This window comes from Pyrus communis, chromosome 6 (genome assembly GCF_963583255.1).
Source record: "Pyrus communis chromosome 6, drPyrComm1.1, whole genome shotgun sequence".
In the NCBI taxonomy this organism is placed as follows: Eukaryota; Viridiplantae; Streptophyta; class Magnoliopsida; order Rosales; family Rosaceae; genus Pyrus; species Pyrus communis.
Window position 1 is genome coordinate 27,972,754 of NC_084808.1, and position 15,657 is coordinate 27,988,410.

At 35.3% G+C, this 15,657-nt stretch overlaps 2 protein-coding genes across 2 annotated transcripts; both read right to left on the minus strand.

Annotated features, from left to right (window-relative positions):
• Positions 1–4,278: 4,278 nt before the first annotated feature.
• Positions 4,279–6,700, minus strand: LOC137737871 (cytochrome P450 CYP749A22-like). The gene is made up of 5 exons (XM_068477445.1): positions 6,356–6,700; positions 5,934–6,157; positions 5,562–5,794; positions 5,092–5,470; positions 4,279–4,993 (listed from the first exon to the last, which is right to left on the minus strand). Exons 1-5 carry the CDS (start codon positions 6,636–6,638, stop codon positions 4,559–4,561), a joined length of 1,554 nt encoding a protein of 517 aa, XP_068333546.1. The 5' UTR covers positions 6,639–6,700; the 3' UTR covers positions 4,279–4,558.
• A 2,225-nt stretch (positions 6,701–8,925) lies between these two features.
• LOC137738450 (LEAF RUST 10 DISEASE-RESISTANCE LOCUS RECEPTOR-LIKE PROTEIN KINASE-like 1.2) lies at positions 8,926–10,392 on the minus strand. The gene is made up of 3 exons (XM_068478083.1): positions 9,611–10,392; positions 9,397–9,456; positions 8,926–9,285 (listed from the first exon to the last, which is right to left on the minus strand). The coding sequence occupies exons 1-3, from the start codon at positions 10,332–10,334 to the stop codon at positions 9,167–9,169; spliced, it is 903 nt and encodes a 300-aa protein (XP_068334184.1). The 5' UTR covers positions 10,335–10,392; the 3' UTR covers positions 8,926–9,166.
• Positions 10,393–15,657: the final 5,265 nt, after the last annotated feature.

A 15,657-nucleotide genomic window follows, 5' to 3' on the forward strand; every position in this document is an offset into this window, starting at 1 on the left:
GAAGTTCACAGATCGTCGGTGCTGGGTTCGGTTGCGGTGATTATATTTATGAGAGTATAAGCACGCAGAATTGGCATCAAACTATACGGACACAAGTACTCAAAAAAGATGTATGTCTTGATAGTGAACGTCATTAGGCCGTCAGAATGCCGAACTCTAAAACTTACTTGTGAATATCCAATCATAAACAACTCGGTTTTCAATGTGCCGAGCCCAATAATCTGTAACACCTTACTTCGACGAGAAGGCTAATGAGATAACCTCTGCCAACAAGAACTCGAAAATCCTTCTTGGCTGAGACTTGGATAGGTAACCAATCGGCCTCGACGTAGTGTTATTTATTCAAACTGAAGGTGCTCCGGGGTCGGCTGATTTTACGGCAACAGTACTGTTTATCCAAACTGAAGATGTCGCCGGTTGCCTTCACAGTGCTGTTTATCCAAACTGAAGTTGTGTTGGCGAAAAAGAAAATAAAAAATCTCAAGATGTTTGAGAGGTTTCGCGTAGAGCGAGGGTTTGCACAGTGCAGTTTGTGTGTTGAATTCGAGAGGCTTGAAATGTTGCCTACGACTCTGTATTTATAACATCCATACTCGATATGACCGAACCCGAACTACACTCATATTAGGATTCTTCATCCTAATCTAACCAGATCTCGGCCAATCCTTCCTCTATTAGGACTTTGAACCAACCTCTTTATCCGGCCACATTCACTTCTCAGATCTCAGCATCCTCATTCCATTGAGACTCCTTATTATACTAGGATTCGACTCACCCCATCAATCTGCCTCATACTTGAACTCGGCCGATCTTAACCAAGCAGCCCATGATGATTCTAGAAACATACTGCCGGGTCGAGAACAACTCCTAACTTGGCCCACACCAATATTTTGGGGCCAAACACATGGGCATACAATGCATCATCCCAACCCAACTCAAAAATTATTGGGTTGAGATCTGGTTGGGTTTGGGCGAGTTTATTTATTTATTTTATATTTTAACCTTCCGGTCGGATTTGAAATCGAGTTAGGCATGGTGGATTCGAGTTGATCCAACCCAAGTTGCACCCATACAAACCATCACTAATTGGAAGATATTTTTATGGATATCTATTTGCTCACCACCCTTGAGTGATGGTAGTTTTTACCACCGTATTTATTAACGTTGGAAAAGTTTAATTTTTCAAGAGTTGTGAGATTTTTGTGTAATGGATAGACATAAATCTTAAAATTTAAACTCATTTAGTAATACTAAGTAGAGTGATGAGTATTACCATTACTTGTGAGCAGTGAGAAAAATGCATAGTGTGAAAAGACATTTATACCTCATTCGGAAAACCTAGGACATTTGATTAGAAAAGGTCTATATCATTAAACCCGCTGAAATTGAAAATATAATGATTTAGCTATAAAGTTTGAAGCATCAAACGTGCATGGGCAAAACGAATATATATATATATATATATATATATATATATATATATATATATATATATATATTTATTTATTTATATATGTGTGTGTGTGTGATACGGTTTGATGATGGGGGTAGGAATATGCATGCTAACTCTACAGAAAGGATCATCTTAACGTTGCTTAAGTTGGGAACCCTTTCTTTTCCTTCCCTTGTTTATTATTATTTCATTCTTAATTAGCTTCATTTATCTTGATGAATATAATTAGAAAATCTTAATAAAAAACTTCTGATATTATTCATTTTTAACGTTAAAGATATTTTTAGCTTGAAAAGTTACTTATGATATTATTTACTTATACCTTTATTTTGTTATTTTGATTAAAAACTAAAATTTTTAAAAACGTTAGTTTTCTTATATAATTAACGTTAAATACATGTTTTAAACTGACGGTGTTTTATTGCTCTAAATCATCCAGCCTTTTACTTCGACAGACAGGTCGGATTCGGCTGAAATTTATCCGGCCCATTTGTCCGCTTCGAAGTTCCATGCATGCACACGGTTCCATGCAAATGACCCACCACCACGCACTCACCTCATCCTCCCTAAACCCTAACCCTATCTAAACAATAATAAGGTAATAAATCCATAAAGTTGTCCCTTAGTTTATTTTATTTAATTTTTTGTCTTGAGCTCTGTGGAAAATTTGCAACTTTTGGGTTGAGGATTCAATCTGAATTCTCTTAGGATCTGAAATATTAATCAATTATGTATCGTTATCATATATCATGCTGCTAGTTTTATTATTATTGTTTATATTTAATTTTAAATAATAAATTTAAAAATAATATTTTATCGCACGATAAATAATGAACAAACATAAATGATTGATCATCTGAATCCTCACAAAGAGAATCCGAATAGAATTCTATTCCCAACTTTTGTATGCAGCAAAACAAACCACGTTTACACACCCAGACAAATCAACCCCATCCAAAAGTTAAGAAGATTATTGCAAAAGTGAAACTCAACTTTTTATCACCTCATATTTTTAGGATAATAGTTATAACATTAACATTAACTGTGAAATATCCAAAAGTTTATACTGAGACGTTACTCTTTTTCTTTTTCTCTCCCATGACAGAATAATATGAAAATTCCGAGAGCCTTGGAAACCGAGTTAGTGGAGTTATTTGCATTCCCCACAAACATGCCTTAACCAGTTTGGACCAAGAATTTCAACCTCACTTTACGAAAATTAAATTTTATCAAATAAATAAAAAAATAAAAAAAACCGTGACACTCATGTTTCAACAAAAAGCTTACAGTCTCGTCTTTATATACGACCTACCATGTCCCCTCAGCTCTATACTCATCAGTCTCTTTTAGTCCTCCATTCTTGCTACCCATAAAATTTCACCTCATTGGCAATTTACGAAGCAAAATCGACCATGATGGCCAGCTGCCACCAGTGGGATTTCGTCTACTTGGGTGAAGTGCGTGAAGGTGGTGCCGGTTGGCAGCGGCAGCAGCAGCGTGGAGGAGAAGGGTTGTGCTGTAAATATAAATGAAAAGTGACGAAAGAACAACATACAAAACAGGCTTTGCAATTGCACGCTCTCCTGAATCTCTAGCCTGCTAGCACTAAAGTGCCGGGCAGAGTCGGAAGAGCGGGTATTATTGCATTGCGGGGAATTGAGGGTAGCGGTCCGAGTTTACCTTAACAACTTAGGTCTTTAATTTTTCTTTTATTACTTACTTAACTTTGGCCTCTTTGTGCTTGAATATGTAAGTATTTGCTCTCGATTAGTTCTCTTTTTATTTTTCTTTTTTTTTGCATGCTTAATGTTATAAAACATGGGATGTAAGAGATGCATACGAGGTAGCCAGTCTGTTTAATTACGTTGTTCTTGTTTGTTTGTAAAGCTGCTGGGCATGCATCACTTACACCTATCATGTAATTTGGTTTGTTATCAAGAATTAAGAACTTTAATTTTCTTCTCGATCTTTTGTCTCTCTCCCTCTTTAACCTTCTTTTCCTTTTTGTTTCTGGTGTTGTCTCTCTTGTTCTAGCTAGATGCTGATTCAAAGTAGAATCTGATTTCTCTGAAAGCATGACAGCATGGAAATTCCATGCTTTCCCTTTCCCTTTTCTGCACTTTGATACTTTGATAATTAATCGTTGATTACTTTAAATAAGTTCGGGTTTTGGCTAAAATTTTGTAATTTTACCAAATATAATGATAATCCAGATCTTGGGCGAAAATTGCGAGATCGCTAGAAGCGTATTTTTGTCCATTCTAAAAACAGAAAAATGTATCTTATACATAAGGGGCAAAAAATCGACCATTGTTCCCGACCTTCATAATTCATGTATTCATGGTTTATTATAATATAATAACAAACCCGTAATTAAAGAAAATTTTCAATGTGTCTAAACACGGGGCTGTCTGTAATGTCTAATGATCACTTGCTTTTGACGTTACCAACTTACCAATTTACCAAAACGTGAATTGTTTATCAATATATATTATCATTTGTATAAGTTATTATATATTATTTACAGATATCTTGTTTTCCCAGATATAGTTTAAACTTTTGCATCGCATTATTGTTGGAAGGAGGAAGAAGGTCAAAAGGATTTTCTTTGATAATATTCATAAAATTGAAAGAATCAAAAAGCCAATATAACATCTGTCTGTGCCCCGAGTCTGGACCACACCTTCCCTGGTTCGGCGGGAAAATTTATATAGGCCCACTATGGTTGGGCTAGAACTGACTTCAGTTTTTCAGCAGTGAAGGATTAACCGCTAATATAAAAGCGTTTTTTAGGCAAGCGTCAGATGCTTCTTCAAGAGGCATTTTTAAGTATTTTTTTTTCGTTAGAACACTTGGATGTTTGGTAAACATTTCAACATATTTTAGTAAAATCACTTCTAGCAATCGCACTTCTAAACAAAAGTACTTTTACAGATGTTGTTCCAAATGAGCCATCACTTTTGATCTCCACATTCTCCAAAAACTGACAGGAAAAGAAAAATATTGTGGCTATTTACCATTGCAACTCTTATTTTTCCCTTTTAACTGAAGCTCAAAGCAGCGCTTGGATTACTTGTAACCTAAACCGCAGTGCTGATACATTGATCATAATGTGAGCGAGTGTAGCATTACTTGAACTCCATGTTGCGGCCGAACTGTAAGAAGCCGATAGGGGGAGTGGATGTAGGCTGGGGAAAGTGTGAAAGAGAAGTGTTGTAGAATCATCGACAGAACAATCTTTGTTTCAATGGCTGCAAAATTTGATCCCACACAACTCCGAGGTCCCAATCCCCATGGTAAGAATGCGGCTATGTTGTTCTTTGTAGCTTTAGCAACCCCTTCTGAGAATCGCTCCGGTTTGAAAAGTAGCACATCTTCTCCCCAAATTTGAGGCTCGTGCTGAAGGGCTAAGCATGGAATGGTTATTTCAACATTAGCAGGAAGAACATGTTTTCCCAGCTTAACTTCCCTTCCAATTTTCCTCTCAATGGTAACTACCGGTGGATATAACCTTAGCGACTCGTTGAATATCATACTCATCTGCATGAAAATGAAAAATCGAACACATAACCTTGAGTGCGAGAGAACCTATATGCCATAACAAAGACAAAAATTGATTGAGCTGTTGACATTCTTACAGTTTTTAGCTTGGCAATGCCATCAAGATTCGGATTTTGTTTCCCAAATATTTGGATCACCTCCTTTCTTGCATCCTCTTGCCAATCGGTATGGATTGCTAGAAGAAACACAGTCCAAGCAAGTGCACTATTAGTGGTTTCTTGTCCAGCAAAGTAAAATGTCTTGCACTCGTCAACAATTTCATCAATCGAAATCCTCTTTCTCTCGTCGGTGTCCTGATGAGCTTTTAAAAGTACCCCAAGAAAATCATTCCCAAAGCTGTCTTCTTCTCCAGCCATTGCCTTATTTTCTCTATTCTTGATCATCTCCATGATGGAGTCGCGTATACTTTTCTCGAGCTTTGCTGATTCGATCTCATCATTGGATTTAATAAACATACTGCAGCATTGATCAACGACAGATTAAACATCAGAACCTAAGTAATGCAATGTTCCAATTCATGATGAATTAGTTAAAAGGAAGTAATTACCTGATGCCGGGAAACCTGAGCTTGAACGCATTTTTGAATGATAAGTGACCTAACTTGTCCAGAATCTCGAAAATGTTCTTCCCTTCGAAGTAGCTGCTGCCAAAGGCCGTCTTGGAAATCACTTCTGAGGTGTACAACCTAAATTCTTCAAACACATCGATCTCTTGCCCGTCGTGTTCTTTCCAAGTTTCTAGCATCGTCTCAGCACTAGCTATCACTGTTGGAGCCATACCCTAGCAAAAGCAATTAGCATATGTGTTTCCTATTTGCTCTTAGTTTATTGTACGATGAGAAGAATTCAAAATCAAGTGCAAGAGAAGGGCACACTGCCTTTGACTAACTAATTTAATCCATATATATAAGTAATATTACCTTTAAGATCTCTCCGTGGAAGGCATAGTTGGCTAACTTTCTCATCTTAGCCCATTTTTCACCATCACTTACCACAAGTCCATCTCCTAATAGCCTTCTCAGAAAGCTTTTCGGCTCGCTTTTGGGATAAGCTCTATCTTTGTTAGTAAGTATCTCTTTGCACAGTTCTGGCTCTGTGATGACCAACTGGGCTTGAGAACCATACCATTGAAGAAAATTTGCTCCTGTTGCCAAAGACGAAATAAATTTAGATTACAACAGCAACAACCAACAAGCTTTATCCCACACTAAGTGGGATCGGCAGCATGAATCTAGAATGCCATTATACACGGTTTTGCGTTAAGTCTTCCGTTAACTCAACAGATAAAAGTTTTGATTAGAACAAAGATTTAAAAACTATCAACGGGTAAAAGTTCGTTTACCATATGTCTTGGTCCACAAGTGGATGTGAGGTTGAACTCGAGAAAATATGTCATGTGATAAGCTTTTGGGCCTGCTCATGGCTTCCTCTTGCATGCTGGAGATCTCTTTGGTGTTTCCATGGACGAATCGGTAAGAAGGGCCTTTGATTCCCTGCATAGCCACCAGATTCTGTAGTCGAATGGGAGACCACCATAGTTTGTGAAGGATCTTGATGAGAGCTAAGAGAAGGAGCAGACACAGAAGGCTTGAAAGAATGATCTCTAGGCCTCCCAAAGGTTTCATTTTTCGTTTTGTGCTTCTCTTTGTCTGTATCTCTGAACCTGAATCCTACTGAATTTTCAACATTTCACGAATTAATTAATTAGATGACATTATACCATCACAAACTTTTATATTATCAAATATTCTAGCCGCCTTATTTTAAAATAAAAAAAAAACTAATGAAAAAAGTTTGAAAATTTTGAGTTTTGATGATAAGTACAAAATAAAGGATAAAATAAATTGTATCATGATTGATTTTTTTAGTGTAAAAATATGATTTTTCGTTAAAGTGAGGAAGTTTTTCGTTAAAATTCCTTTTAAAATATCCAAATATTAGCATATGACGATTTTGAAATTGAAAAACTTATTAACAAGATGTTAGTTGAAATCCTAACTTAATTCTCTCATTATCCTTTTGGAAGTTTCCATTTTGTTTTGCTTTGTAAGGGATAAGGTTTATGTTCTTCTCTTTTTTTTTTTTTTTTTTTTGTATTTTGGTTTTCTTTTGTTGTGAGAGGTAAAATTTATGTTCTCTTGACTAGGTGTAAAAAATATTTTATATCAAATAAACTCTCTCGTGCTGCTGAGGTTAGAAAGTGTTGAAAGAATATTTATACATGTTCCCCTGCAATTAACGGATGAGATATTGGGATTTAGTCAGAGTTTCCCTGCTAGCACTGTGTGTTTCTTCACTAGTTAATAATTGAATTATGAACTTTGAACTTTTAAGGCGTCTATAAAAGACAATGATTGTGTGCCCTTCCGTGTCCTCTTGTTTGTGTGATCATGGTTAAGCCACATCAACATTTTATATTATTATTCATTTTTGTCTTATTAAATGTTGACGTGGCTTAACCGTGATCACACAAAATATGAGGGCACGGGAGGGCACATGAAATGGGAGGGCAGCCAATCTTTGTTCGTCTATAAAAACGCTAGAGTTTGAAAGGTTACGCGTTGTGTTAAAATAATGAATTTAAGACAATTCTCCCTCCTTATTATTTTGGGGGCAGATTGTCTGTCCTCCTGTTTGGATGTCATTTCCATATTCTTCTATTTGTGCGGTCACGGTTAAGTCACGTTAGCATTTTTTAATCTTATTACTTTTTGTCTTACTATCTGTATAAAAAAATTAATATAAAATATTGACGTGACTGACCGTGCAAAATAGAAAGAGATGAGGATGACACCTACACATGAGGGCATACAATCTGTCTTCTATTCTTTTTCGCCAATCAGCAAAAGACACAAACGTTTGAAAAATCAAACGGTCTAAAAGTCTTTATGTAATTAAGAGGGTCAGCCCAATGGAAAAGGACTCGAATCAATCAGTCCACAAGTTTAATGCTTCAAATGGTCTCATGTCTCGCTTTAAACTATACAATCAACGTAACTACTACTGGTGGCTCAGTAATTGACATGAAGTGACTTGTATTTTACCGGTATATCTGGGTTTGATTTTTGATGATAACGAATCACATTATGGTTCTCAAGAAGAGGTTGAAATACTTCTAGCTCTTGGAATAGTAGACGATCGTGGTAAAATCACTAATTAATCTCTTTTAAAAAAAAAAAAAATATTATTGGCACTTAAAAAATTCCATTTTACACTCCAAACTTTTTATATTTAGAAAGAAAAATACACTTGTAAGGAATGTAGAATGAAATTTTTAGAATGTCAATAACACCTCCAAAAAAAATACACAATCAACATGATTGACATACCGTATCAAAGCCATCGACTGATTCTTTTTTCTAAAAAGAAAAAAAAAACAATCAACATGATTGACATACCGTATCAAAGCCATCGATTGATTCTTTTTTCTAAAAAGAAAAAAAAAATACACAATCAACATGATTGACATACCGTATCAAAGCCATCGACTGATTCTTTTTTCTAAAAAGAAAAAAAAAATAAACAATCAACATGATTGACATACCGTATCAAAGCCATCGACTGATTCTTTTTTCTAAAAAGAAAAAAAAGTACATAATCAACATGATTGACATGACAGGCGTTATGTTGTAGACTTCCATGTTCAAACCTTTTGTTGTCAATTGTGTTGTTTATGTGGTATGTACACATGGGCATGTAAAACATTTCGCTCGTTACATTTCGTGTAGGTTGTGTTGGCTGTGTTGTTTTACGTGATAACTTTATAAAGGAATTTGAGATAGGGAATTGTTATTAGCACATTAAAAATTTTATTCTATACTTCAAACTTTCTATATTAGGAAAGAAAAATACACTTATGAAAAGTGTAGAATGAGATTTTTGAAGTGTCAATAACATTTCCCTTTGAGATATTTCATGTGTTAGCAAAAATGTCAATCAAAACATTATGTTAATCGTGTTTTTACAATTTATCCGTAATAAGTGATGTAATTCACGTAGTATTGAACACACAGTATTTTAACTGAATTATACATCCAAATAGAAAGAAGGAAAAAATCGAGTTAATTTCTTTTAACTGACTTACAAAAAAGAAAAAAGGAAATAATTTTTTTTTCATGGAATTCACGTATCCAAGAATTGTTGGACTGTTGGCTCAAGCACTAATTCGATTCTGCGGATTCTTGTTCGTGTTATCAGCTGCATTTCGTCTTCTCCGACATCTTCGGATGACAAATACAATTATACCAATGATAATTCCCAGAGCAATCAGACCTGAAAATGTAGAAACAAGATTTCTATCAGCTGCAACTCGGAACGAGATCGAAAAATTGAAAGAAAATAACAAGTTTGTCAATGTTTGTACAAATGCGACGGTAATATTACCTCCCACAACGATTGCAGCAATTATCCAGTTTCCTTCATCTCTCGTCAATTCTTTGTACTCTGCATTTCAAAAAAAAAAAAAAGTGTAACATTAGAGAAAACGAAAACATAATCATGAAGCAAATTGCATAATTTAACGGTTAAATATGTGTTGAAGAATTTTAGAAAATTTAACAGATGAATAAACAACTTAAAACGCAATATAGGAACTGACCTTTTTGACAGATATAGGTGAGTGGCTTATCCATTGATTTTACTACGCATTGTTTACCAGCCAAAGAGCAATCTCTGCATTTAACTGACCATCCAACTTCAAAGCCAGCTTTCAATAGTTCCATGATGGCCTCATAAGAATTGAACTTCGTAGCATCTTTACGAAGATCGACAGGAGCCAACGAAATGACAGAGCATGGTTTTTGAGGCTCATAATACGAGTAATCGCCATCATAAACAGCATAGACGTAAGTCCCGTTTCTTGTCAGGCAAGGAACCACTGTGTGATTAGCAGCTTCCGGCACGCTGCTGATGTTTGTTGAGCACTTGACGAACCGGAAACGACTTCCTGGGTTCCACCCATATCCCATGAATCGAGCATCCCGGACAAACCCGTTCGTTGTTTCGACAGGACCAGACGGAAGGCCGCAGGTTCCATTGGCGAGGTTGACGTCGACCAAACGGAGTGTGTGATCATAGTAGGAAATGTTGCGCACGTAGTATTTCCCGGGGAAAATCTCTAGGATGGGTTTGTTATCGACGCAAGAGAGCTCGTAACCGGAGTCGCCGCAGCCGGATGGATCGCCCTTGAGGCGAAAAGGGTAGCTGATGTTTTTTATTTCTCCGCATGAAGACGAACAGTTGGTTTGTGCTTGAATTTGAACGAAAAATGGCAGAATCAGCAGAGAATAGAGAAGAGAAGATGTATATTGGACCGTCCTCATGATTATATTATATGCTTTTGCAGAAAAGTTATGAATCTCAGAACTTTGGGTAAATAATTTCGGATGAAGCTCTGCATATATTATATATATATAGTCTTCTGGAACGCCTCATAATTGTTTAGGCGTGTTGATTTTTATCCAAAGTTTGGAACGCCATGGCCCATCTTCTTAAAGGAAATCTCCATTGATGTTCCACCGTTAGTCAACGAAAGGGAGAGGGTCAAAATTTCCAGCTCCTCGTTGTGGGTTTTTGTCTTTTTTTTTTTTTTTTTTTTTAGGGAACTTTAGCAAAAAGACTTTCAGTACTGTTTACTTTAACGAAAAATTATATTTTTACACTAAAAAATCAATCATAGTACTATTCATTTTACTGTTTATTTTGTCCTTATAATTAAAACTCAAAATTTTCAAACTATTTTTCGTTAGTTTTTCTTTTTTCTAAAGATAGTAATGACTGTAACTAGTTGCCTACAATAACTGTTAAAATTGTTGAGTGACATCTTTGTAAAGTCCACACCCACATTATATTTTAATAATTTAACCATTTATTTTTGACATTTTCCTTTCAAGTTATTTACACAAAAAACAATCAAATCGATGATATTGATTTTAGTGTTTGTATAAAACACAATATTCTTCTATTTTTCCTCACTACAATACTGTTGAATATCTTGATTGTTATGGATTTGTTTGAATGATCTATAAATAATGAATTGAAATATAAACCGTTTAAATAATTAAAATAATTACATAATAGACATTATGAGGTGTAACTCAAACATAATTTCATTTGCAAAATTGAGGTAAAACAAATGACCGAGTAGATTGAAGCTGAAATAGACTAAAAGAAGACAAAAAGATGCAGCACCGACAACAAGAATCTGTATACTTATAGATTTAGTGTTTGACTCTGTTTTGCGTGCATAATACTTTCTCTTAAAGAGCACGACATCCCAAATTGAACACACTGCTTAGCTATGAAGTTCAATGAATTAAAGCCATCTGACGTCGTTTAGACTTCCAAAAACGAATTTTAGAATTTCTAACTAAAATAAGACGTTTCGTTTTTTGTCCGACTCTTTTACATTCCCTAAGATTCTCCTAAACTTCTCAAGATTCGAGTTAATTATATTTAAGCCTTATAACTGATGTTATAATCGATATTTAAGAATTATTGAAATAGTGTATTTCAAAATCTGATGAATTTCTAAACATTTTTTCTTTAAAGACTTACGTTGATATCCTTTTTATGCTCGTGCAGCGTCAGAAATTCCTCAATAAAAGAGTACGCAAAATTTAAACTTAAGTGCAACTAGTTAACTCATATTCATGGATGTCACAGACCCGTTATTTGAACGTTGAAGACTGATGCTGCGGTATCTTGAAATGGATAAGCACACAGTGTGTCATTTAGCTGCCCATAGTCTAGAAATTTTTGATTGTGATAGAAACATGAGTGGTATATCATGTGTTTTTATGTAAGTGATAAAGAATTTTATTTTTTAAATTATTAATTTTTGAACACACATATCTCTTACTATTTATATAATAATACGTAATATATCACTCTGTATGTTGATCGCACTAAATAATCTCTCTACAGTCTGCCTAGTTTTTTAATATGCAACTATCCCGTCCACCCCAGGATTGAGAATTTCAAAGGTCAAAGTCAATTCCCCATTTTCCATGGTCCTTATCCATGGACGCCACTCATCAATCAAAGCTGAATTTCAGTAATTCCCACTTCCAAAGAAGAGTGAGGATCCTCACCAGAGCTTTTTGTGAGGATTCCATGAATCTCTCAATTACATCTGTTCATCGTATATTGTATGCTCAATTTTTATTAGATATTATTTATATTTAATTTTAAATAAAAAATTTACAATGATTTCAGACCATACGATGATAAACGAATGTGATTTGAGGATTCCCGAGATCCTCATAAAGAGGATTCGGTGAGGATCCTCACATTCCAAAGGAGAGAGGATTCCGATGGTTCTCCAATTACATCAATTCATCGTACATCGTGCAGCAAATTTTCGTAAAGTACTGTTTATATTCAATTTTAAATATAAAAAAATTACAATGATTTCTGACCGCACTATGTATGATGAACAGATGTGATTGGAGGATTCGACGAGAATCCTCCAATCACATCTGTTCATCATACATAGTGCGGTCAATTTTCGTCCGGTACTGTTTATATTCAATTTTAAATAAAAAAATTAACAATAATTTTTAATCACATGATATACGATGAGTGAATGTGATTTGAGGATATCCAATTTTTTTCACGCTCCAAAGAATACCAAAAGCCAAAAGCTAAGGTCCTCAAAGCACTTCCTAAAAACACTTTTTGTAGCAAGTATTTCTTCTGCTAACAAGTTTTTTTTTTTGATAAATTTGTTTAATTGTAAACACATTTTAATGAAAACTAAAATAGTATCATGGAAAAGCATTTTCATTGCTTCTATATCCCAAAACGTTTTTAAGTTTTTCTAAAAAATATAATAATAAACGGTTTTAAAGTCGGTAGGAGATTATACTCTGTTAAGAACCAGTTTATAACAAGTGGCCCAATGAAATGAGGCCTATTTGGAAATATATACGTGACTCAATGGCCAATAACTAAAGAACTAGACCAAGTATCTGAATTACACGCATCAACAAACACCGCAAAAGCATCTGAATTTACACACATAAACATACAAATGTTAAGCTCAAGAACTGTTGATTTCTGTCGTCAAGGACTGCTGATTTTGATTCTGGAGATTTCTCTTGGCTTCGTTTCTAGTTCTACGACATCTTCGGATCACGACCACCAGTATAAGAATTATACACAACAGACCAATTAGAGCTGAAAATGCAGAGAGAAGATTTCCGTCAGTTGCAAACTGCTATGGCTAAAAAGATTGCAAGAACAATTACAATGGAATAAATAGAATACCTCCCACACCAATTGCTACATATATTAAGATTATTTGAAGTTCTGTGGGTTCTTTGCACTCTGCATCGACAAAAATCACAGTACTAGATGTTAAAATATTTAAAAGTTTAAGTGAAAAAAAAACGTTTTTGACTGTTGGAGAATATTTTTAACTAATTCAAAAGCAACCTCAAGCAATGACTTTACATAAGCAAGAGATAAAACTAATCGCGGTCATAAACTTAAGGCATATACATAATTAGTTGTATATTCATCCTTGATGAGTTATTATGTGACTGTCACACGTACTGTTACGTGTTATTGTAGATCGGATACTAACCTGTGTAGCATTCGTAGGTAAGTGGCTTAACCCATGAACTTACTGCGCATCCCTTAGCCAAAGAGCAGTCCCTGCACTTAACCGACCATCCAATATCAAACCCAGCCTGCAATAGTTTCATGACGGCTTTGTAAGAAGTGAACTTCATGTCCGGATGATAATCTACCGGAGCCACTGCAACAAGCGAGCATTGAGGGGGATAATAGTACTCGGGGACATAAACAGCATAGAAATAGCTCCCGTTTGTTGCGGCCAAACATGGAACCCTTGATAATTAGCAGCTGTTGGCAGGCTGCTGATGTTTTTGGAGCACTTGACGAATCGAAAATGACTAGCATAATAGATTACAGCTCCTCGGAACCGAAAATCCATGACTTTCCCGTCCGCTGTTTTGACAGATCCAGACGGAAGGCTGCAGGATCCGTTGGCAAAGTTGACGTCGACCAAACGGAGGTTTTGATCATCATATGAACTGTTGTGCACGTAGTATTTTCCCGGGAAATTTTCTAAGATGGTTTTTCCGTTCACGCAAGAAAATTCATGGTCAGGATCCCCGCAGCCAGATGGATTGCCCTTTAGACGAAAAGGGTATTTGATGTTTTGGACTTCTCCACATGAAGTAGAACAATTGACGGGTTTACGATCTCTTGCTTGCGCTCGATGAATGAAAGCTAGAAAAATCAGCGCAGAAAAGAGAATAATAGTTGAAGTGGTAAATGAACATTGAACCCTCATGGTATATTATATACGTATGTCTTAGCAGAATAAGTGATAACTATGAACTTCAAAATTGGAAAATATCATAGCAATCCCGGAACAAGTAGCTAATACTTTTATATTTCCCAGATAGTCAACCACTGAAAGTGTCAAACACCCAAAGTACGTTTTGAGCCCCATCCATGCTAGTGTTTTTTTATTTCTTCAGCTTTTTTTTAATTAATAAATTCTATTTATGTGAAATAATAACGTAATGATTTTAGAATCAAGGAAGTTCGTGCAGAAACGCGTTATGTGGAAGTTGTTGATCCAAAAAGTCTAAGTCGAGATCGATCGAGTTAATAAAAATAAAGGAATTTGGATGATCTTCAAATAAATAAAACAATGTCCATATTATTCTAATAGAATTCAAAGGTCGACGACAATTAAGCTCCCTTAATTAGCTTATTCATTTGCCAATACACTACCGAGTATAAGTTTTCATGAATATGCCAAATATCAGAGCCAGCGATGAAGTGTCTTTTTCCGAGTTGAAGAGATGCACAACAAACTTGAATAAAGTTGAGATTCCACTATAAAAGTAATTGGCAATCTAGAAAGTAACTCAACTTACTTACAAACTCATGCAAAGTTTCTCTTCCCATCAATGTGGGATTCATTCTCAACACGCCAAGCCTAACACGTGGACAACACAACGGAGCAGCGTGGAGCGCGTATGACTGTTTGGCTTCATATGTGAACAACCTACTACGATACCATGTAAAACTTTAGTAGGCTAGGTTTTCAGTTGTTTTTGCATACCCCTTTCAATCGAGGGTTGCTTGTATTTATAAGATCATAAAGATTGACATCATCAGGTTTGAAACACGCTATTTACACGCTAGTGTGAAATTCGAACTTTATAACAGCATAATAAACTTATCTAAGAAACATTCAAAATATTCTTAGACTTAACATACTCTCTTTGAGATAAGGAAGAATCACGCACACAACAGGCTTAGAGTTTGAATGTAAATGGGAAGTCTAACAAAACCAACATCAAAAATTTTCGTACTCACCAGAGAGTCACTAATGGTTAAAAACCAATTCCATGTCACAGAACACATTGTGACACTATGTGAATTACAGATGCTAGTCAGGAGATGATGAAATACTTCTTTGAGTCTTCCGATCATAGAAAAAATAGACTGTCACGGTGAAGTCACCAACAGATTATTTTTTAGGAGTTTTAACGAAAAGCTCGCGGTACTATTCACTTTAAAGAAAAACCATATTTTTACACTAAAAAGTCAAACCTGATACTATTCATTTTACCATTTATTTTATCTTTATCGTTAAAA